A 22,529-nucleotide genomic window follows, 5' to 3' on the forward strand; every position below is an offset into this window, starting at 1 on the left:
AAGAAGTCAGTGGTCCTATATAAGTGTTTGTGTCTGTCCAAGCTGTGAATGAAGCAACCTGCACCTGGAGTGGGCAGCTGCCTCCCCGGAACTACAAGAACCCCGTCTACTCCTGCAAGGTGTTCCTGGGAGGCGTCCCCTGGGACATCACGGAAGGTGAGCGGCCCTGGCCTTGCAGCTCGTGCTGAGTGTGGGCCTTGGGTTTTGACATCTCAGGGAGGTTGAAAGCCCTTCTGGCATTGCTGCCAGCTCGACAGCAGTGCGGGGGGTAGGCAGGGGATTAAAGGCTCTGCAAAAAGAGCTGTGTTCACCCCACTAGAGTTGCCTGTTTCAGCAGTGAACTGCTGGGCCCTGCCATGGTGTCCAGCTTGCTTTCTGCTTGGGCCTTCTAGAGAGCCCTGTGCAGAGGTGGCTGCAGGGACTTTAGGATGAAGCATTTTGTGGATCACTGATGACTTTCCCTCTGCATATAGCTGGACTGATCAACACCTTCCGTGTGTTTGGCTCACTGAGTGTGGAGTGGCCTGGTAAGGATGGCAAACACCCACGCTGCCCTCCCAAAGGTAATATGCCTAAAGGTAATAGCGACACGGTAGGGTTACTTTTTTCCCATGCTATGTTACAGCACGGATGCTGGGATGGTACGGCTGCATGCTGGTGACTGGATGGTACAGAGCACTCTAGGGTAAATGTCCAACTTGCACTTGGGTCAGCACCAGGGTTGCACTGCACTGTCACCTCTAACCTGGCATCCCTGCCTGCCTAGTGTGGTGCTGGGCAGAAGCCCAGGAGAAAAAAAACCTGGTTGCTTCTGAAGCCCATCGCAGGGCTGGCTTGTTCTGGGTGATAGCTGCTAGCCACCACTGCTAGTGTAAGCATCCAGGGCACATGCACCCTTGGCGTAAAGCACAAGTAGTGAATACAAATGTGCATTCACAGCAAGCTGGCAGGCTCTGAGCACTGGTGAGTGGAACGAGCCCCTGTGGCATAATCCGGTCTGTGAAATAGCTGGGTGATGTGTTGTGTAAGCAGTAATGAGTTCTGGCATAATGAACTTGGTAGCTGATTCGTAGGTTTGGTGGGTGCCTCATGGCCTAGTTCAGTCACCAAAGTAATGTCAGGTAGAGAGTGCTGGCACTGATGGCAGTTTAGGGCCTGGAGTTTATAGTTCTGGGCTGAGATCCTACATATGAAGCGAAGTCTGATCTCCTGCAGACCATGCTGTGGCCAGGCTGGTTGTGTTCCCTTTTCTCATCCAGATGTGGCCGTATTACTCTGTATCCCTCTCTCCCTGCATGTGGGAGGCAGTGGCCCAAATGGTGTTGAACAGGGGTAACTTGCCCCGATGGCTGGGCAGGCAGAGGGGCAATCTTGCGCTGTGGTGAAGACCTGGGCGCTCTTGCAGTTTAGCCAGACTCAGTGCACCATAGGCAGATATTTTATGCAGAGTCTGCTCTGGAAGGGGCAGTATTGCATGAAAAAAAATCCTGCCTTTCACTGGAAGAGGCTGGGGAGAGCAAGGGAGAAGCAGAGCAGATACTTTGGTTTCTGAGAGTGATTTTTGAGGGTGTTTGCAAACTGGGGTGGTCTTTCTCCTCCACTGCTGTTCTAACAGTTGTTTCTTTCCCTTCACCTCCAAAGGATATGTTTACCTGGTGTTTGAGTCAGAGAAATCTGTGCGTGCTCTGCTCCAGGCATGCTCCCAGGACCTCCTGAGTCCTGATGGCCTCAGTGAATACTACTTCAAGATGTCCAGCCGCAGGATGCGCTGCAAAGAGGTGAGCAGACCCATCAGGTCCCCTCAGCCCTCCTGGCTCAGAGCAGCCTGATGTCAAGTGTGCTTTTGACACCCCTGGAGCCAAGGACAGTCTGTGGTCAATAAAACTGTCATCTGGGGAAGATGTGCCTGGAATGTGTCTCCTTCCTGCAGTAGGGCTTACAAGAGAGCTGGTGTGGTTACTCCTCTGCTACTCCTGATGTGTTCAGGCAAGGCTCTGCAGCAGGGATCCTTTGGTGCTAGATGGAGAGTGCTGTGATTAACCTTAGGACTGAGGCTAGTTCTGCAGATGAGAGCAAGGGGTCCTGGTGAGATCCTTGGAGGTGAGAGGGTGCACAGTGTTACTCTGCTCCAGGAAACTAGTGCTAAAGCAGAGCAGCAGAAGTCAAAACTGGCTCTTGGCCATCTTTAATTGGTATGTTCCTACAGCAGGGCCTGACACAGGCAAGGAGGGAAGCAGCAGACCTGTGTCTCTTTTCTTGCTGTAACTTGCTGTTTTGCACTTTGCAAGAGCTTGTATAAGGAATTGTGACCTGGCTTGGGAGCTCCTGGATTTGTGATAGACGCTGCCTTTCCAGTGCTCCATGCACCTGAGCTGCTTCACCTCTCTGAAAATGAGCACAGGAATAGGGATTTCACTGCTTCATGCTTAGTTCTGTGTACCTTTGCTTGTGGGGGAAGGTTTGGATCCTGTTTGGTTCTTTATTAGACCTTATCTGCTTGCAGAATAAATGGCTTTCATGCTTACTGCAGGCAGATATTTTGGATCCACAGCTGTAACTGCAGCTGCTCCCCAGGACAGCCTTGGCTGGCTGAACCGTTCTCTGGAGGTGGAGGTGCAGAGGCTGCCAAAGGATCAAACTGGCATTCCCGTAAACAGGGGCCTTAACTATAGATCAGGTACAGCTGCACAAGTTTGTAGAGTTAAAGAATTGAGATTCAGCTCTTATCTAGACAGGCACAAACTAATTGCACTCCAGACGGCTCTCTTGGTGTCTGGCTATTGGCAGCACTTTCATGCTTGGTGATTTAGCTCTGGCAGAAGTTTCTCCTCTTCAGGGCCCTGTATCAGCTGTCTAGCAGATGGAAGCTCCTGTTGAAATTGGCAGTGGGTGGGTTGTTTCATTGATCTCTTCCAACAATAGGCTTCTGTGCAGGGAGGCATCTGACTGGGCAGTAAACGTAGGTGCAGACTGTAGGTAAAATCCAGTCTTGCATGGATTGTTTCCTGGCTGCCAGCCCCAAGGGACCAATGTTTTGGATTCCAGTTTGGCTGAGAACAGAACAGTGTGGTGTTTATGTTCCCTTGAGCAGGCGCTGGCTCTCCTGAGGAGCATGGGGCAAGGCTGGTCTCTAGAACTTTATTGTGCTGGACATAGACCCCAACCAGCAAGAACTGAGGGGTTTTTGCAAGATAGGGGTCAAGTCCTGAGGGCTTGGAAGGGTTTCTGCTGTCAGCCAAGGGATGCTACAGTATCTGCCTGCTTCAGAGAGCAGGAATAATGCAGCCCGGGTCTCCTTGACTTGAGCCAATAAATGAGGGCTCAGCAGGCCTTCTGAACCCTGTGTTGTCTGTCTGGAGCAGAGTCCTGGGGCAGGACCTCCTTGCTGAGGTGGAGCAGCACAGCATGTGCCTTTGCAGGCTGTTGGCTGGCTGACCTGGTTGTGTGGTTCCAGGTGCAGGTGATCCCATGGGTGCTGGCAGACAGCAACTTTGTGCGCAGTCCGTCGCAGCGGCTTGATCCCAGCAAGACCGTCTTTGTGGGGGCTCTGCACGGGATGCTGAACGCAGAGGCCCTGGCGGCTGTCATGTATGACCTGTTTGGAGGGGTGGTCTACGCTGGCATTGACACAGACAAGCACAAGTATCCGATTGGTAAGTGTTGATCCTGCCAAGCGCAGTAGCTGCCCCAGGGCTGCTCTGGGGAGATGAGCAGGCTGCAGCAGTGCTCTTTGCTTGGCCCTTGTCAATGGGCAAGACTTCCTGGTGCCCTGAAGCTCCGCTGGACAAGCAGCCCACAGGAGGGAACAGCCGTCTGCCTCTGCCTGCTCTGGGAGCAGATGTCCAGCTGCAGGCAATGCTCCTCACCTCCTGCCTGTGAGGAGGGAAACCAGCCCTGGGGAGGGCAGGCAGAGCTGATTGCTCTAGGACCTTCCAGGTCCCAAGCACTTCCACAGCAGCTCAAGCTTTTAATGTCTCTGAGCATTGCTGGAGGGTCTTCTGCTGCTGTTCAGGGCTGTATGCAGAGCCAGCTGTTAATGGTCCTTAGATGCTGCTTTGGCTGTTCTTCTGTCCCCAGAGCAGAGACAGAGCTGTGGATCTGTTGCACTGGCTATTGCTGCCTGTTGAGTTAAACTCAAACCCACTGGTGGCTGCTGGTCCTTCTTGCTGGGGAGGTGCCAATTACTGGGCAGGAGGGACAGGGCAGCAGGAACCACAGGGCAGGGCTGTGAGCAGCTCATCTGAACCAGCACTTGTGGGCAGTGTCCTGGCCCCACTGTTCCCTTTGGTTTCCCTTCAGGGTATTGTTGCTTTGGGCCTCCAGGGTGGCTGGAGGCAAAAACAGCAAAGTCTTCTGGAGTTTCCTGACTAGGTCTGCTGGGAGAATGCTGCTTCCACCTCTGCTCAGGGCATAAGTCTTCCTGGGGGCAGGAGAAAGGGCAAGACTCTCAGAAAACACTTCCACCCATTCTGATGGAAGTGAAACCACAAACTGCTGCAGGTAGCAAGTCTACTGGTCAGCTGCTTCCTCTGCTCCCAGGTAGACCAGCTGTGGTGTAGATCATGAAAGGATGGAGCCTCTGTGAGCCTGTCTCCCAGACAAGGCTGCATGTCTAAAATGAGCAGGTTGTGAGCACAGCATCCTGTAATAACCAAGACAGCAGCCCTCTGCTGAGACTCCCGATGGTGAATTGAGCAGTGCCTCGCTGTTCTTGTCACATGAGCTCGATTCCCTGTGCTGCCTCAGCAGCCTGGTGGCCAAGGGGACACCACTGAGGTCCCTGGGACTGTACAGAGAAACCCTCCAGAGCTGAGACCAGCTTTACAGACTTGGACTGTGGGAAGGCTGCAGCAAGTTCTTGATTTCAGAAGAGACCATGAGTCTCCTGTGTGTTGCCAGGCAGGAGAAATGTCAGTTTGCTAATGCAGAGCTGTCCATTGCTCTTGACTGCTCTTGAGCTTTTCTGGTTGGGGTTTGGTGTCCAGAGCAGCATGCAAGTGGCCTGGGTTCAGGATGTGCTGGTGATGCTGCAACACTTAACCTGCAAAGTGGCTTTTGGGTGACAGTCCCAAGAGGTGGAGAATGGAGGTATGAGACTTTCAGCAGACAGGTGCACTCCTAGCTCGTGCGTGACAACAGATGAAGCATACTAAGCTACTCTGTAAGGTAGCTGCTCAATGTGGGCTCTTTAAGGTCTGAGCCTTAACCTCTGGTGGCTTCCTGCACAGCCCAAACTGCTCCCTCCAGTGGGAGAGATCTCTGGCTCTGAACAGCTGCTTGGCCTTCCCAGCCTTGAAGTTCTCTTAAATGAGATGCAGTAATGTGAACTCAGTGGGAAACTGAACTGTACCTTAATTTCCTTCAGTGTTGAGGACACTTGTGTGTTGAGATACTACCCTGGGCTTCCTTGCTGACTGCTGCCTCTGGTTTGGCAGAAAGCTTTTCAAGGGAAGACTGCATATGCATAACCTGCCTTGTTCCGGATCCTCATGTAGAAGACAGTCATACAACAGGCCTCCAGCAGGACTAACTGCAGTGTCTGACCTGTAGCCCATAGATGCAGGAAGCAATCAGAACTGCCCTTGAGACGGGCAGACCCAGCTCAGCCAAGGAAACCCTCGTCCGGGCTGCTTTCAGAGGGTCAGACTAGGAGGTGGAGTTGACCCTTCTAGGAGGAGGGACCTCCCTGAGCAGATTTGCAAGCTGTGTGCTGTGTCATGGCTGAACCAGGTCTGACCAAGGGCCCCCAGCCCCTTGTCCTGTGTGACTGAGCAGAGGCAGATGCTAAGGGAAAGGTGTAAAGTAGGTTCTAGGTTTATGCTTTGCACTATGGCTGTCAGTGGTGGATTTGGCTGTAGCCTTGTCCGCCAGCGTGCAAGACAGTCTTGTAGCAGCCAAAGCTCTTATTACGCTAAGAACAGCAACTCATAGGTAAGCAAAGATGCATTTTCCTGTAGCTTAACAAGATTTGGCTGGAAATGAGTGGTGCAGGAGCACTGCTGACTGGCAATGGAGATGCAAAATGCAAGAATTCAGGATGAGTGGGAGGCTTAAAATAAAAGCTGCTGAGCTGTCTCGGCACCAGACGTAGCGCTCGCCGCTGCGCTGCCCTCGGCAGTGCCCTGGCAGTCTGCCCCTGCGCCCGGCCACGGCTGGCACTCCTGGAAGCGCTGCCTCCTGTAAGTGCACGCCCAAACCGGCCTGGCAGAGCGGTCCTGGCTGTCCAGCAGTGCACAGGGCCTGTCCTGGCTCCAGAGCTAGTGCAGGCAGCGGAAAAGTCTTTCCGCTCTCCGCTGCCTCCTGTGCTTTTGCTTCTGCACAGGGGAGGAGGCAGGGTGAAGCTGCGAGACCTTGGATACGGTCTCCCAGCAAACGCTTGCTGGCTGCTTCCATGCTGGTGGCTAAACTGTGCTGGGGGGGAAGGGGTGGTGCTCGTGGCAGCCTGCTCTTTGCCTCCCCCAATTCCTGTCATAGCATGCCAAGTCAGGGTGACTGTTTTTTGTCTGGCTTGTTTCAGGATCTGGCCGCGTTACCTTTAACAACCAGCGCAGTTATCTGAAGGCGGTGACGGCCGCGTTTGTGGAGATCAAAACTACCAAGTTTACTAAAAAGGTGAGCAGAGGTGATGGGAGAGGCTTTGCAAGGGCAGCCCAGGGAGTTGCAGCTGCATGTACAGATGGTGGTACTGCTGTGGGTGCCAGGGCCGGGGGAGCCTCTCCCAATATCCCCTCTAAAAGCAGCGGGTGATGATGAGGTGCTGCTCTGCTGGCCGTGGTGGGTGCTGGTGACTGCCATGGCACCCCTGTGCTGTGGGGGCGGTGGGCTGGGGCTGCTCAGAGCAGCTGGGAGTTGTCCCGAGCATAGGTCCGACTCCCTGGTTCTTGCGCAGGTTCAGATAGATCCATATCTAGAAGACTCGATGTGTCAAGTCTGCAGTGCTCAGCCAGGCCCCTTCTTCTGCAGAGACCAGGTAATGCTTTCTCCCTCCAGATGCGCTCAGCTCCTCGCTGCCTGTGCTCGGTCGGAGGCGGGGGGGTCTCGGTTTGCTCAAGGAAGAGCAGGTGCTGCTGTTCTCAGCAGTGCTTGGTGGTTGTTGGGGCTATGCCAGGGTGCAGGGGCCCACCATGGGCAACAGGCAGCAGTGTGCGGTGGGCTGACCCAGAGGGGAGGTAGCTGCTAAGAGTGGTGACACTGAAGGTGAGGGTGGTGCTGGCCCTGAAGCTGGAGGATGGAGTGCTGCTGCCCTGCAGTTGGGCCTGGGGCTGCCTGCGATGTAGGGGACTCTGGCAGACCTCCGCTCGCTGGGGGCAAAGGAGCTTGGCCTGAGTCCAGCAGCTTCCCATGGAGAGAAGATCACTGAGCTGCAGCATGCTCTGCTCGCTCTCATGGGGAGACAAATGGGGGTACGGCAGGTGCTGGAGCTGTGCTGTAGCTCCCACAGCCTGTGCGCCCTGTACAGGTGTTGGGTTAGATGTGTGGCAGCCCCAGACTCCAGCTAGAAGTGGCCTTGGGAGGCTTCTGGCCAGAGCTGAGTTTCTAGGTTTCAAATCCCCTTTTAGAAAGGGCCATGCTGCAAAATCAACACCACCCGCCTGCAACCCGCCCTCCTGCAGCATTGCTGAAATTCCCTCCCTGCTGCTCAGGCAGTGTTCAGAGACCCGCCTTGCTGGCACGGTTTGTCGCAGGGGCTATGAAAGCAGGGAGGGGGGTGCCGCTTCCCTGATGTGCCGGGAGCCTTCCGGGATGGCCAAGCCGGGGAAGCAGCTGGTGCTTCCTCCCACCTCGGACGGGTCGGGAGCCGCCCACCCTGCCCTGCAGCGTGCCCCTCTGCTCTCCCCCCAGATCTGCTTCAAGTACTTCTGTCGCTCCTGCTGGCACTGGCAGCACTCCATGGAGGTCCTGCGTCACCACCGCCCGCTGATGCGCAACCAGAAGAACAGAGACTCCAGCTAAAGGGGCCGCCGAGGCTCGGGGGCCGCCGCAGGCGCAGGAGAAAGTCCTTTTGTTAACCTGCCAAGTGGAGAGCGCACGAGCGTGCCTGCTGGTGCCAGACCCAGGCTGGGAACGCGCTTCCTGAGGACTAATGGGGAAATCTTACATTCACGTTTGCACTTGCTGGTCTTTTTGTTTCTGCACTAATGCACAGTGAATTTTGTCGGGTTTTGTTTGGGGTTTTTGAGGGGGGGAGCACCCCTCAAGCGATTCTGCAGTTCCCAGACTTTGGTTCCTAGTTTGCTGACGAGAAGCAAAAAGGGCCACGTGTTGAGAAGGTGTTTATGCAGATGCCTTCACCTAGGTTTTTTATTTATTAAAGGCGCTTTTTTACATTCCTTGCAATACTGATGGTAATAATGCAGGTCTCATTGGCTCCATTTTTTTGCAGTTGCCATACAGTGCCTTTCCATTCATTTAACCCCCATCTGAACGGCATAAACTGAATGTTCAGCTGGCGTTTTTTACTGTAACAACAAGGAGACTTTGCTCTTCATTTAAACCAAATCATATTTCATATTTTACGCTCGAGGGTTTTTACCAGTTCCTTTTTACACTCTTAAACAGTTTTTAAGTCGTTTGAAACGAGAGATTTTTCTTTCCTGGCAGCTTTTAACATTATTGCAATTTGTGTCTGGGGGCTGCTGGTGGGAAGTTGTAAATCGAGGGGTTTGCAACAGAAGAGGACAGGATTTTTGGATTTGAAACTGGACCGGATAAACGATCTCTGAGCTGCTGTATATAGTTTTAAATAGTTTGTTGCACTTTTTTAAGTTGCACTTAAGGGGGGTTGATAGAGGTTTTTAATCACAAAGTCACAGGACTTACTTTTTCTTTTGTAACTAGCTAAAAAAGGGCTGCGTTTCGGTGGACAGATGAAGGTTCATAGGAGCCCTTTCTCTTAGAGGGGACAAGTACTTTTCCTTTTGTTTAAGAAATGTATGAAGTAACAGTGCAGTCGACTGAAATGCTGCTGGGATTTGAGAACTTTATAATTTTTTTTTTACTTTCCCCTCTATCGGAAGCTGTGTGCCAAAGAACCAGTGTCATAATTTCTCCCTCTTTCCTGCTGAGCTGATGTTGCATTGTTGCATATCCCAGCTGCTCTTTGTGGGTTTTTGTGAAGCTGTGTGTGAAGTCTCTACCTCATTGTAGTATATGCAGGCAAGACTGCACTCTCCTACAGATGCGTGGAGTAAGCTGTGGTGTAGTTTTTGGCACATAATAAACACGTTGCAGCAAACCTCGTTGTGCTCTCTTGCCTGGGGCGCGTGTGGGAGAGGGGAGGGGGCTGCTGGTGCCCCTCCCAGCTGAGCCCCAGCTGCAGAGGGCGTGTGGGGCTGGGGTGGGTGACTCGGGTGTGGGTGAACGCAGGCAACCTCTGCCCTGGGAAAGGTGGGGTTTAGATACCAATTACCAAAGGCTGCTTCAGCTCATGCCCTGGGGGGCCCCCAGCAGAAGCTGCCAAGCTCCAGCTGGAGCTCCCCTAGATACAGCAGCAAGGGAATGAGGTTAATTGGGAAGGGGGGAATGGTCTAACCCTCTTCTCCTCCCATTCCCCTTGGGAGGGGGGCAGCAGGGTCTGAGGCTGCACAGAGTGGGTAGCACATTGCACTGGTGTGTATGTGACACTGGCGACCAGCTGGTCTGTCAGGCTGAGCAGGGTGGTGGAGGGTGCAGGAGCTCCAGGGCTCTCGTCTCCCTTCAGCCTTGGGGTTTAGCCCCTGGGGTGCCTGAGGGGGGCTGGGCATGGGCCACAGGGCTGCAACGGGTGTGGAGACCCCTGGGTGCCCATGACTCTGGAGGATGGGGTTTTTTTTTTTGGGGGGGGGGGTGGCTGGGGCACAGCCCCTGGCAGTGCAGCCTGCCAGCATCGCTGAGAGCTGCAGGCTGCAACCGCAGCAGCAGCCGGTGCCGGTAGGGTGGGGGGCAAGTCCGTTTGTGCGGTGACAGAGCCCAGGCTCCAGCTAAGGGGCTGCCCCGGCTGCTGGCTGCCATGAGCTGAGCTCAGTCGCGGGCTGCGAGTGCGTCCTGCAGCCCTGCACGGGGGCTCCGGGCTGAGGCCGAGCTGCGCGGCGGCTCTGCTCGTGGCCCGGCCGCCGCCGGCGATTGGGGGCCGCCGCCGCGCTCCGCAGGCGGGTGGCGCTGGGGCTACGCCGCCGCCCGCCCCGCGCGGCTGCCGCCGATCCTTTCGGCCACGCCCCCCGCGCCCGGTCACGCCCCCTTGGCGCCTCGCCCCGCCCCCGGGTGTCCGGCCCCGCCCCCGAGCCCCACGCCGCTGCAGGCGCCCTCCGGGCCGCGGGGTGCCGCTGTGGCGGCGGGGCGGCGCGCCCGGCACCGCCTGTCTCCCCGCCTCCTTCGCTCTCTTTCCGCGGCCGCCGCCAACATGGTGGGTGCCGGCCCGCGCCCGGCGCCGCCGCCGCCATCCGTCGCCATCCGCCGCCGCCGCTGCTCCGCCCGGGACGCCGCGCCGCCCTGCCGGCCCCGGGGCAGCGCGGGGGAGCGCGGCGGGGCGGGGGGCCGACGCAGCGCGGGGGAGCGCGGCGGGGCGGGGAGCGGGGCCTGCGGGGCCTGCGCGCCGGGAAGCGGGGGGAGCCGGGCCGGGAGCGGGGAGCCGGGCCGGGCCTGCGAGCCCGGGGTGGGGGCAGCCGGGCCGGGCCTGCGGAGGGGCCCGGCCGGGGCACTGGGCCCTGCCGTGGGGCTGGGGGAGGCGCGTTACAGCGGGCTGCAGCGCGGCGGCCGGGCAGCGCAGGGCGCTGGGGCTGCGGGCCGGGCCGGGGTTAGGCCGGTCTGCCTTGGCCCAGGGCGGCTGCCCGAGGATGGGGCAGCGCTTTATTCAGCTTTGGCGTGACTCGTTTCCCCCTCCCCGCCTAGGGACGCGTGCGAACGAAGACGGTGAAAAAGGCCGCCCGGGTTATCATCGAGAAGTACTACACCCGGCTGGGGAACGACTTCCACACCAACAAGCGGGTGTGCGAGGAAATCGCCATCATCCCCAGCAAGAAGCTGCGCAACAAGATCGCGGGGTAAGGCGGCCCCGGGAGGGCGAGACGGGGTCTGGCCTGCGGGGTGAGTGGGGGCAAGGAACTCGCTATTGCGAGTTGCTCCTGTGTGGACACGTGTGTGTGTGTGTGTGTGTGTGTGCGCGCGTGTTACACAAGTCGCGGCATCCTGCTGGATGCTGGAGCTGCGTTAGGATCTCTGGAGTGCTGCTGTGTCAGGGTGGTCTTGGAGGAGATGCTTCAGCTTAAATTTTTCACTGTCGTATTCTTCGTTGTGCTGCTTGAATACTGGAAACACCTTGCTGTTGGCTTTCAGGCCTTCCTTGCTAGATTGAGCTGGATTTACAGGCTGTTTCCACCACTTCTCAATGTCTGTTAGCTGCAGGATATCAGGTGAAGCTGATATTTAGCTGTGCTTAATAACAAACCTCTGAGTCCTGATGTTCTCCCTTACGTAAGGACAGTGACAGCTTCTTCCTTGTCATTCTGGAGCTGCTGTGGAAACTTTATTTCCCCCCTCAAGGGCGACAGCACCTAGTTTAGCGTTTGGTCACTAAGAAAGCTGTAAGGATTGCCTTAAGCTCAAGATCAAAATACGCACAGAGGATTTGGAAGGGAGTCTCTCTTCGGAGAGCCTGGGACAAAACAGGGCAGTGTCCTGTTAGCCAGTTGGACATCACCACGCGGAGGGTTTTTATGTCCAGTTTCTTCACAGGACCGTGAGCAGCACTTAAAATTTTGTGCCAGAACCTGCATTCGAAAGTGATTCTGGTCTTGTCTGTGACCTGGTCATTGATAGTGCAGGGAGAGGAATTTCGAAAGCTTTTCCCGTGTTTGGTGGGGTCATTCCCATCCCTACCAGACCCTGTTACTTTCGTACATTTTTCTGGCACTAACCTTACTCTGAGGCGGTGAAATAATGCCTAGGTTGTCAGGAGGATTCTGGTAGCGGACCTGATCTCCCTGGCGTGCCGTGGCGGGGTCTGAGGTGAGCGGTTCTGGTTGCCTGTACCCAGTACGAAGTCTGTCACAATTCGGAGAGAGCAAGGGTGGAAAGCCGAGGCTTTGACTCCACGGGTTGAAGCTGGTATGTGAGAAAAGCAGGCCCTGGATGGATGGTCTTCTGCTTGTTTCCTGCAGGTATGTCACCCATCTGATGAAGCGTATTCAGAGGGGGCCTGTCAGAGGCATCTCCATCAAACTGCAGGAAGAGGAAAGAGAGAGGAGGGATAACTATGTCCCAGAGGTAAGTTTCTGGTTACGCTTGAGAGCTCACTTAGGTGTTTGTCTCCACACAGAGAGACTGCAGAGTCTGACCATCCTGCTTGTCTTGAGACATCGTTTCCCCTCTAATGAGGAACGCATCCTTAAAGAACACCCAGATGTAATGGTTTTTTGCTAGTGGCCTCTTAACTCCTTTAAAACAAAACCTCAGCTACAGCTGGGAGGATTTAGCCGAAGGAGGATTTAGGTCGAAGAGGGGAGGATGGAGGCAGATTTTGGCCTCGTATCTGAAGCACTCCTGGCTTTTCCTCAAAAATTTTGCTGCATGGGTTGGCAAGAGCAGCTGACTTCTTGCTGTTGACTGCACCGCCAGTTTGCTGGGGGAAGAAAGATAATATCTGCCCTCGATTTTTCTGATTTAAAATGAGGAAAAAGTAACTTGATGTTATGCAGGATAATATATCAGAGTGGCTTAAAAACTAGTGTACGGTAGATGTCGCTAAAGAGGCAGTGGTTAAAAATCTGCGAGCTGCTCCAGGTTTGTAAAACGGCACCAGAATGCCGAGCTCTCGTTAAAGGATGCCAGGAGAGCGAAGCATCGCCCACTTGGGTGCCCCGTTTGTTGTTGTGCAGAAACGCCTACTCGAGTCTTTCATCTCAAACCTGCATTCGAAAGTGATTTAGGTCTGGTGTGTGACCTGATCATTGATAGTGCAGGAAGAGGAATTTTTGAAAGCGTTTCCCGTGTTTGGTGGGTTCGGTACCATCCCTCCCAAACCCTGTAGCTTTCAGACACGCTGCTTCTTGCCTGTCTTCCAGCTCTCCTTAGTCAGCTCCTGATAAAGCTGTTATTTTCTGTGCAGCACAAAAATAAATGGTCAGTTCCAAGCCTTACCTCTGCTCTTCAGCTCTTGTTAATCGTTGGTGCTAGGGCTTGGCACAGGGTTTGGTTATATGAAGATTATTTGTGATTAAATCCTGGATCTAGGAAGAACTGGTATGATGCTAGGAGCCTTGTCAGTGTAGTAGGGCAGGCTGGTGCCGTCCTCCCCGTTTTGAGCTCTCCCTCAGGGACGCCCTCACCACTTCATCGTCTTGGTCGTGCTCACCCAAGATGGAGTAACGCTGCCCTCTGCAGAGACCAGGCATTGCTCTAGGCTAGAGCCAGGGCTTGGTTTGACTCCCTCACTTCTACATCTAGAAATGGCTCATGAAATGTTGGCAGGTCCATGCAGATGCTCTTCTACATATCCCTAAAACTTGGGGCGCTGAGGCATAAGAAAAATTGTGGTGACCTGCGAGGCTGTCTCGGCATAAGCTGCAGATGTTTCTCAAGCGAGTATAGGAGGCCTAGAGGAAACCATTGAGGCGGCTATCCAAGTATTTCACGTAGTGACCTAGCTGCGTTTCAAAGGCAGGATGAGGTGGTGCTGCTGGTGCAGCAGAAGTTACTCCTGATGCTTATAGTTCTTATTCCTCCCTTCCCTGAGCAGGGAAGGAACGTTTGTGTTGCAGCTGTGAATGCAGTGTTAGTCGAACCTCAGTAATTCATTCTTTCTTGTAAAAATACTGTTGTAATGTAGCCTGTTGGGGAAGAAGTGCACAGAGATCAAGATGTGAGGTCTTGAGAGAGGAAGGGGAGATTGCACTGAAATTAGAGAGCAGGAGACCTCAGGTTCCTAGCCCTGAAGAGTCGTGGGGTGCAGGACTGCCGAGAGATGCAATTGCTGAGCATTACTGTTTGTGGCCCAGCGGTGGTCAGGCTAATAACGCGTCCTTGATTTAGGACCCATCTTAGATAAATGTGAATTTTAGTGGTTATCACAGAGGTTTGGTACAGCTGTGGGCCTGCTAGCCAGCAGGACACGGCAACAGAAACAGGATGGCCAGGGTTGTCCGCTGGCACCGCGACTGAGCTAAAGCGAAGGAGTGCGCTGCCGTCACAACCTGCCTAAGCCAGCGCGGGGAACCTGACTCCAGCTCCTCTTGGGACTGTTGGTTGTTGCTGTCCTGTGAGTGTGCAGCAGACGGAGGTGCTGGCCAGGCTCCCAGAGCTGGTGGGGACTTGCCTTATAGCAGGCACCCCTCCCCGTGTAGCACCTCTCTGCTGTAGGGTAGTCTCTCGCGGTGTTTCGGCAGGAGTCTGTGTAGGTGTCCACAGCGTTTGCTGGCAGATGGAGCTTGTGATGTGAGGAGCAGTGAAAACCTCAGTGCCAGGCTTGGCCCTTCACAGGTAGTGGCCAGCGCCCAAACTCCTGAGGAAGAAGCGTTTCATCTGATGTTCCTGTGGCCTGAGCTACCTTTGCAAATGTCTTCGAGGCTCATGTGGTTGCTGGCACTGGAGCTCTTCCCCACAGTGGCCAGTGAGATCTTGTTCACATGGAAAAAATTGCTGGGCGGTTCTGAATGTGGGGAGCAGCTGTGGGAAGGAGTCAATCCCTTGCAAGCAGCTCCCGTTCAGTGGGGTGGGATCAGAGCTTGCTGTGGGTGGGGAGCTCCCAGCCAGCGCTGACCTGCTTAGCGCCTCGGTGGTAGCACAGACATGGCTCTGGGGCGTGGTTCTGGTCTGTGCAGCACTTCCAAACTGCGGCCATCTCTCTTCTGTTCCCAGGTCTCTGCTCTTGACCAGGAGATCATTGAAGTGGACCCTGACACCAAGGAAATGCTGAAGCTTCTGGTGAGTCTGAGCCATCCTCCTGCTAGCGAGGAAGGCTTTTGCCTTTTGTAGCTGTGCTGAGACTGCCGACGATGTCCCCAGCAGTGCTGTAGGTGCAATGAGGGGCTTGATAATGTTGGCTGAAGCTGTGAATGTTCTGGGCCAGTGACCGGGGGGTAGTTGGTCCCTGTGCTCAAAGGCAGCAGGGATGCCAAGCTCTGCTGGCTTCAGGTGGCCAGTGAACCTTCGATCTGGGACTTGCAGGTGGGTTAATCCCCACGTAAGCTGTTCCTCCTCAAACGAGACCCTAACATGGGGAAGTGGAGCACTTGTGTCCCCTTTCATCAGAAGCCTGAAGGGGTTTAAGGTCTGTCTGTCACGTGCTCCCTCTCCTAGGAGTCCTGGTGCCTGTGGAGTGGAAGGGGGAGGGCAGAATTGTTTTGCCCTGGGCTGTGCTAGCAGGGGTGGATGTGCTTCCTGCCCTCCCCGCTTCTCCCACCACCCCAGCTTCCAACCCCGTCAGCTCTTGCTAGCTGGGGCTTGGTGTGCAGCTCTCCTTCCTATGAGATAGCAGCAGGAAGCATCTTTATCCCAAACTGAGACAGTTCAGCCATAAAAGACCAGTTTCCCCAGCTGCTCGCAAAAGTGGTCTCCGGAATAGGGTGGCCTTCTCACCACCTTATTGACACTGACATAAGCTGGTCCCAGGTGCCCCAAAGATGTGGGTCCAGCTTTCCTCCTACCACAGCATGTTCAGTGCTTCCCTTTCTGCTCCCCTTGGGAGAGGCTGGGGGAATCTGCCTTCCCCCTTGGCAGGGCTGGGCACAGACGGGGAGCCAGGGCAAGAGCAGGGCTGGCAGCATGCAGCGCTGAGTGACTGTTCCTGTGCTGTCTTCCAGGACTTTGGCAGCCTGTCCAACCTGCAGGTCACACAGCCCACGGTGGGGATGAACTTCAAAACACCCCGAGGAGCTCTCTGAGTGTGTCACTGTATGTCATTTTTCCAATAAACATGGGAAACCAATTTGGCCTACTTCTTTCAAAGCCTGTTTCCACATGGATGAACAGGAGTGGGCTGATCCTTCTGGAAGGGCGACTCTCCAAGGCTTTGAGGTGTGAGGAAAATTAATACCTTCATATTTGTGGACAGGTTTTAGGGGTCTTTCCTTGCTGTTTGAGGTGCAGAGTTTTTACAGGCTTTCCTATAGGCATGTGCACTGCCCTCCTGGCGATGGTATGCAGCCACGAGAGGGCGAGCGTGGTGCCTTCGTGGGGCGTGCTGGAGCTCCTCGCTGTCTGTGCGTCCTGGGTTTGCCCGGTGCCTGTGATCTTTCCAAAAGCTCCGGGCAGCTGCGTGCAGTGTGGGTGTGCGAACAAACCTCGGGGCTGTTGTTAGGGCTGTTGTGCTGCTGGGGTGGCTATCTAGGGGGCATGCTGTGCTGAAATAAAAGCTGCCTTTCGTCGTTGCGTTTGTCATTTAAGGTGCTTAAGAGGAAAAAGTCTGTCTTGACTTGTCTTTCGAAGTGGGGGGTGACCTGGGCTGCAGAGAGCACTGTATTTGGGATGGAAGCTCCCCTGTGGAGCTGGCCCTGGTGCAGCCTGGCTGGGTGAGGAGTCTCGAGCCGCGTGTTTTGCTTCCTGACCTTTGTGTGACCGACTTTGGCACTTGCACTCAGGCCTTTGCGCGGCCCGTGGTTGACAGGGGCTCTGCTCAGAGGAAGTTTGGGGCCCAGTGAGTCAGTGACACTTCCGTATGCTTTATCAGGACGCCTAAGTGTGTCCTAAAAACTGCTGTTCGCAACCACGGGATGACCATCTTAAATCCCCTGATACAAATAAAAAGGCAAAGGACTTGCTCTTTTTTGAGATATCTGTCTGTATTTAAGTTCACTGTGGAATTTGTTTCAAATACTAAAGAAGAGAATGTTTACAGCAAACAGAGCCAGATATTTAAATACACTTTGAACATACTGAGCTGTAGTCAGGATAAGCCAAGCAGGGAAAATTTATAAATCCCCAAGTGCTACAGAGGTTTAACTCAGAATTTCCGGTTCAATACCACCAATCTCTTTACTATCTACCCAAAACACAGTAAGTAAACAGACTGACAGTTAAAATAACCATCAGTCTGCAGAATGGAGAGAACAAGTAGGCATCTAAAAGTCTAACTAGGGTATGTTATTAAACAGGATGGGTCTATACATGCCTGATAGCATTCTGGCAGAGCTTAATCAAGTTTTTGTTGGGAACGAGCCACCTGTTACTTATCATTTCCTTTTCAATTTATTTTTCACATCAGAGTAAATGTTAATTTCATTCTGAATCCAATATGCTGTGTAACCTGAGGTGCCAGGAATGAAATCGCATAGCTCTCCAACATATTTCTTCATGTCACGAGCAGAGACATAGCCTGCAAACAGAAAGTGCAAGTCTCATCAGGGGAAGTCTGGGCTACTCTTACTAAAAACAAAGCAAAAACTACAGGAAAAGTGCTGTGGAGAAGGGAGCAATTGCAGTCACAGTATCAGAATTAATAGCCATGGCTGGTTTTTCTCTTGGAAGTTTCTGAGGGTTGGTAATAGATTTCAGGTAATGTCTGGGGAAAATAAGGTTCTGAGATTTACTAGCCAGGAAGTTTAACTACAGCAACCTCTTATACCTGTTTTTTGGGTAATTTATTACCCAGTTACTGCAGCATCACTTTTTATATTTACCTACACCACAGAAAGTAAGGTGACAAGAAATAAGCAATACAGATGGATCAAAACCAAGCAGTATCAGTAAAAAGACAGTTACAGTTGTTAGATGAAACCTGTAGCCATTTTTGAGTGTGGCAGTTGGGGAAAGAGCAACCCTAAACAAAATTGTATGAACATCAAACAGCCAGGACTGGAAACAGGACTGCACATATAAGTAAGAGAAAGAACTAAGGAATGCCCAGGGCACAATATGGGCCCTGCTTCATCAGCATCCCCTGTAATTTTTAAGCGTAATTTCCACTTCTTAAATGTCTACCTGTGCTAAGCTTTACCTGTCACCATGTTATTCACTGGGTATTCCTGAAGTGCATGGTATGCAAATTCCCCTTGGGTCGTTGCTCTTGAATCTGGTTTTTCTTCACTGCTGTTTTGGGGAGACAAGATGGGTGTGTTATTTCCTGTTTTGTGTATTTTCTGAAAGCTGACGGTTTGGGCTGAGTCAACAGGCTTGGGTGCTTCAGGAAAGTTCAGCTTTCCTTGCATTGTGCAGCCATGCCAAAATCCAGACTGTGGCCCTCAACGTCACAGCGTGATCGCACAGCTTCCAAGGCCGTCCCTTCAGTGGCACCTGCCGTGTGCCGAACCAGAAGTCCTGCTGCAGCTTCTATTTTTGCAGGGAGCAAAGGGTGGGGGAGTGGAGGATCCGGGACATGCATCTTGCATGTCCAAATCCTACCACTGAGGATAAGGAAAATACCTTTCAGACAGATCTAGTGCATCTTCCACTTCCTGCTCGCTGTCTTGTCTCACCATCTCTGGTTCGTCAAGTAGACTTTCACTGTGCTGTGACTATCAACACGGAGTTAAATTAAAATTGTGCGCTTGATCCCTTCAACTTAATGCAGTTTACCAAGAAAGTAAATCCATGTTTGTGGCACGGCAGGGATATTGTCTTTAAGCCACCTAGCCTACTCACCTGCAATGGGAGAAAAGGCATAAAGCTTTGGAGTGTGCATCTCTCTTTTGAGTGCTTCCTTACCTTTGCTGCTGGCTCTATGTGCAGTTTGTCAGCAGTACGAATTTGCTGTTTCTGAACGTGGAAAAAAAACCCACACACTAGAGACTTGATCCAGAAGAGTGGTATTTTCAGGGCTTCTGTTTTCAAGCATAATTTACAATAAAATTGGAAATCCAAACATGTTTTTGCTTCAAAAGGACTTAGAAATTACTTCAGGAAGACAGTGTGCAGTGTCTGGGACCTACACAGAGTCATGCAGAAAGAAAATGCCATGCAGAATGGCTGAACTCAGATCTCGGCAGCTCTATAGGCAGCCTGGTTATTGGAGCCACCAGGATGTACAGGGGAGACAGGATGTCTATGAGGTGTAAGGGAGAAAATCCCTTCTGCATGTCCCCTACTTAATCCAGTGTTGTGTCCCTGGGATGTCACGCTGGGGAAGGACACACAGCACAGCAAGCACAGGAACATTTGATCCCATATTTGTTTTGAGGGATGAAAACCAGGCGTTCCTGAAGCTGATGCAACCGATTTTTTTTTAGGACAGGTCAACACCACCTGTATATACTTCTCATCTTACCTGTTCCACACGGGAATCATCCATCTGCTCCCAAATAAAACTACCAATTTTTCTTCTGATTTCTGCCATGAACAAAAATAAATGAATGTAAAAGCATTAAACAATGGCATTGTAAAAGCAATTAAACAATTAAATGATGTTGGTTTGGCATCCCCCAAAAATGCCTGTGCTTACAGGGAATACAGCATGGAGTAAAAGCCAGCTATTTTCCCTCACCTTCTTGCAAGCAGGCAGGAGGCAGAATGAAGTGACCCAGAACTACTGACTGTTTCATATCCGAGCTGGTATTTGCCCATGCGGAGAGATAACAAGCATGAAAAACTGTAGCTCTACCGTCTAAGTAATCTAGGCTCTCATGTATTCTGGAAGAGAAAAAAAAGACATCTGTTTTCTAAAGGTAAGCCTGGAAAAAAAAATAATTACTATCTTTGGCAGCGATTAATCTGGAAGTACAAGGCTAGCTGGCAGCTTCAGCTAATGCAAATCTAAAGGGACATTATTGTTAAAACTGACCTGCTCTAATATTACTGCCTTAAAGCAGGGTAAAAAAAGCATGATGTCTGGCCTTTAGCACCTAAAGAAACACTGTTACTTTCTAGCTATGAGACTCATCCCAAACACCAGGTTCAGCTCCCAGCTGCCTGGCACTTTCTTGGAACAGCCTGGAGGAAGAACCCAGGGGAACAGGTAAAGGTTTATTTTTAGGGATGAAATGGCCCTGTTCTCCAATCCGCTATTGAGATGTTTGAGTTCTTGGGGGAAGCTGGGGCAATATTTAAATATTTAATATTTAAAATTTTACGTAGCCATAGAAAAGTCTTCTACCCCTCCAGTAGTAGACTACGACCTATATTCTAGCAGGATGCACAAGGGATTTTGTGGCTGAAGGAAAGTCACTGTTCAAGGAGTCTTTGGATTCCCCTACCAAGGCTGGCGTCAGTGACTGAAGGGTTGTAAAATCTAAGCCAATTTTAAGCAGTAAAGTGTTCAGCAACCTGCTTATTCCAGCCATTAGGAGACCTGGTGCAGAGTAGCAGGAGGAACTAGAAAACTGTGATTCCTGCTGACATAAACACGCTTACATGGTATTTAATACCCACAAATACTCACTCAATGGGGGGAGATCTCATATCATCTTTTCCTATCTTTGTAGTTCTCATGCAAAAGTGTTGTTGAGCTGTCTCTTTTTTTTTAACCAAGCAGAATGAAAACAGCAATTTAGCCCTTTTGCAGTTGGTGTATAGTCTTTTTTAACTCCGCTCTTACCTTCTAAAGAGTTAACTCGCTGCGGCTTTTTTGTGTGTGTGGTTACTTCCTTGTTTACACTGTACCCGGGCATGATGTCAGCGCGACTTTTAGACCCGGGTTTTTTTAGTAGGTCAATTCAAGGTTAACAAGAAGCAGAAAACAGCGCAATTAATTAAATTCCTGGAAACGCCAGCTGGGTTAGGAGTTAAAGGCGTATTTAACCGCTCGGTCCTGCGCAGAGGCTCGGGACCGAGGCTGAGGGCAGGCAGCGCTGTTAGTGCCGCTCCTCGCGCGAACGCCGCTTTATCAGCTCGCTGCCCCGCTCGCTCAGCTTCCCACGCAGCTGTGCCGGTATCAGCGCCTTCCTCGTCACCCCCACCGCTGGAGTTAAGTCAGCCTGATGCGTGGCCAAGCTAGACAGTTTTTACAGCCGCTTTGTGTTTTGTCTGGGACGGCTCTGGGTACACTGTGGGGCGAGCGCTCAGCAGCGCTCGGTATTAGCTCTCGTTCGGGCTGAACTAAGCAATAAAACCCCTCCAGACGTCAGGGGAACGCTGCTAGGAACTGGAAAAAAACCTGATTTTTAACGGACGTTTGCTTCCATTAAACACGGGGTTAACGCAACCGCGAGCTTTAGCTGTGCTTTCGTTATCGTTTCTTCTTTACATACAGGCTTTATAACCGAAACCTCCACGCAGGCTACGGTTATACAAGATACGCTACATCGAGATGGCTTGCACACGCCGACCATGCGGCGTTTCCAAAACGGTCATTAAAAAAAAGGCCCTTAAGCGGGACAAAGCAAGAGATTTAACTGCGGCCGTGTTTCAAAATGGCGGGGGGGGGCAATTAGTGACGGGGGAGCGGAAGAGCCGCGATGGCCTACCGCCACGTGTTACCTCCGCGTGTCCGGGTGGGCAGCGTCGCTGCTGAAGAGGTAATCGGCGTCCCGGCGCCGGGCGAGCGCCCCCCCCTCGGCTTCTGCGGCGAAGACGAGGGTGAGGCTGAAGGTGGGTGCAGGAGACACACACACCCCCCCCCGGCACCCCTGCACCAGCGGCTCGGCCAGGGGCTGGGTTCGGGGGCCGAGGCTGCCCCCCCTCCCACCACATCCTCCTGCTGGGGCCCGTCATGGAGGAGGCTGTGGGCCCCCCTCCCCATCCTCCATTGCAGGTCCCACTGTGGACCCCCACGCTCTGCCCCCAGCATGGGGGGCTCAGCCCGCTTGCTCACCCCCCCCACCCTGATGACAGGGCTGAGCCCCACATGCTCTGCCCCTCTGAGGGGGTGACAGGGCCTCCCCACCCCCAAAGGTGACAGGGCTCTGCCCCATAGCTCTGCCCCTCTGCGGGGTGACAGGGTGCTGCCCCACACGTTTTGCCGCCACTGCTCTGTCCCCTGAGGGGTGACAGGGCTGTTCCCTGCCCCCCCCCCCCGCCATGCTGGGACCGGGGCAGGGTGGGTGCCGGGGTGTCCCTCACCCCACAGCTCCCGCAGGCCCGGGCTGACGCTCCGGGAGAACCAGGCCTGGCGGCCCTGGAACATGGTGGCAGCGATGGACGGCAGCGGGCGCTGAGGGCTGGCGGCAGATGGCGGCAGCGGCGCTGAGGGGCAGCGAGGCGCCCCCACGGGGCCCCCCCCGGGCGGCGGTGCCGTCCTCCTCCCGACCCCCTCGCCTCTCCTCCAGCTCTGGGGCCTGGCAGCAGCTCCTCGGGGCACCTCGGCCCCCCCCCCCCCCCGTCAGCCCGGCCCAGGGGTGCCGCTTCGTCCCCCGCCGCCCGGGGAGCCTTTACACCCCATCAGCCCTGGGAGCGTTGGCCAAGGGGCTCCCCACGCTCCTTCGCACCGCTGATCACCCCCTTTCCCCGCTCTGAGGCACTTCCCTACTAGTTTCCCAGCCTGGCTGCGCGAGAGGGGACCCTGCCAGCTCCCAGGCCCACCCTCCGGCCGGCGGTGGCGGCCGGCTGCGCTGGAGCGCGGCTCTGCCAGCCCGGAGGTGGGAAAGGCACGTGGGATCCTGCCAAGCCCAAATCCCACCAAGGTCGCCACAAAGAACCTCCCTGATGGCTTGACTCTCGCCCCGGTGTCCTCAAAGCCCTGTCACATTAAC

The 22,529-nt window shown here is 53.7% G+C and overlaps 3 protein-coding genes and 2 non-coding genes across 8 annotated transcripts in view; 4 read left to right on the forward strand and 1 right to left on the reverse strand.

Moving 5' to 3' along the window:
• Positions 1-9,235, forward strand: part of CPEB1 (cytoplasmic polyadenylation element binding protein 1) — a 47,601-nt gene extending 38,366 nt beyond the window's left edge. For 2 of the 4 annotated variants that reach the window (XM_064517664.1, XM_064517665.1), the window contains exons 5-11: positions 43-156; positions 474-578; positions 1,642-1,778; positions 3,455-3,653; positions 6,518-6,612; positions 6,890-6,970; positions 7,843-9,235. In XM_064517664.1, the coding sequence (XP_064373734.1) occupies positions 43-156; positions 474-578; positions 1,642-1,778; positions 3,455-3,653; positions 6,518-6,612; positions 6,890-6,970; positions 7,843-7,953 (842 nt within the window). In that variant the 3' untranslated portion in view covers positions 7,954-9,235. The remainder of the gene's footprint in view (positions 1-42; positions 157-473; positions 579-1,641; positions 1,779-3,454; positions 3,654-6,517; positions 6,613-6,889; positions 6,971-7,842) is intronic. The other 2 variants (XM_064517662.1, XM_064517661.1) reach the window with 2 other exon arrangements.
• A 1,017-nt stretch (positions 9,236-10,252) lies between these two features.
• Positions 10,253-15,898, forward strand: RPS17 (ribosomal protein S17). Its single transcript, XM_064517666.1, has 5 exons — positions 10,253-10,381; positions 10,867-11,018; positions 12,135-12,240; positions 14,830-14,895; positions 15,774-15,898. The coding sequence occupies exons 1-5, from the start codon at positions 10,379-10,381 to the stop codon at positions 15,852-15,854; spliced, it is 408 nt and encodes a 135-aa protein (XP_064373736.1). The 5' UTR covers positions 10,253-10,378; the 3' UTR covers positions 15,855-15,898.
• LOC112993148 (small nucleolar RNA SNORA71) lies at positions 11,743-11,875 on the forward strand. Its single transcript, XR_003261665.1, has one exon. It is a non-coding gene; the product is annotated as a small nucleolar RNA SNORA71 (small nucleolar RNA).
• Positions 12,880-13,013, forward strand: LOC112993143 (small nucleolar RNA SNORA71). Its single transcript, XR_003261664.1, has one exon. It is a non-coding gene; the product is annotated as a small nucleolar RNA SNORA71 (small nucleolar RNA).
• Positions 15,899-16,973: 1,075 nt separating the features above from the next.
• TERB2 (telomere repeat binding bouquet formation protein 2) lies at positions 16,974-21,964 on the reverse strand. The gene is made up of 7 exons (XM_026116252.2): positions 21,901-21,964; positions 21,319-21,400; positions 19,388-19,533; positions 19,172-19,233; positions 18,331-18,416; positions 17,906-17,997; positions 16,974-17,284 (listed from the first exon to the last, which is right to left on the reverse strand). The coding sequence occupies exons 1-7, from the start codon at positions 21,962-21,964 to the stop codon at positions 17,142-17,144; spliced, it is 675 nt and encodes a 224-aa protein (XP_025972037.2). The 3' UTR covers positions 16,974-17,141.
• Positions 21,965-22,529: the final 565 nt, after the last annotated feature.

The sequence above is a fragment of the Dromaius novaehollandiae genome, chromosome 10 (genome assembly GCF_036370855.1).
Source record: "Dromaius novaehollandiae isolate bDroNov1 chromosome 10, bDroNov1.hap1, whole genome shotgun sequence".
NCBI classification, from domain to species: Eukaryota; Metazoa; Chordata; class Aves; order Casuariiformes; family Dromaiidae; genus Dromaius; species Dromaius novaehollandiae.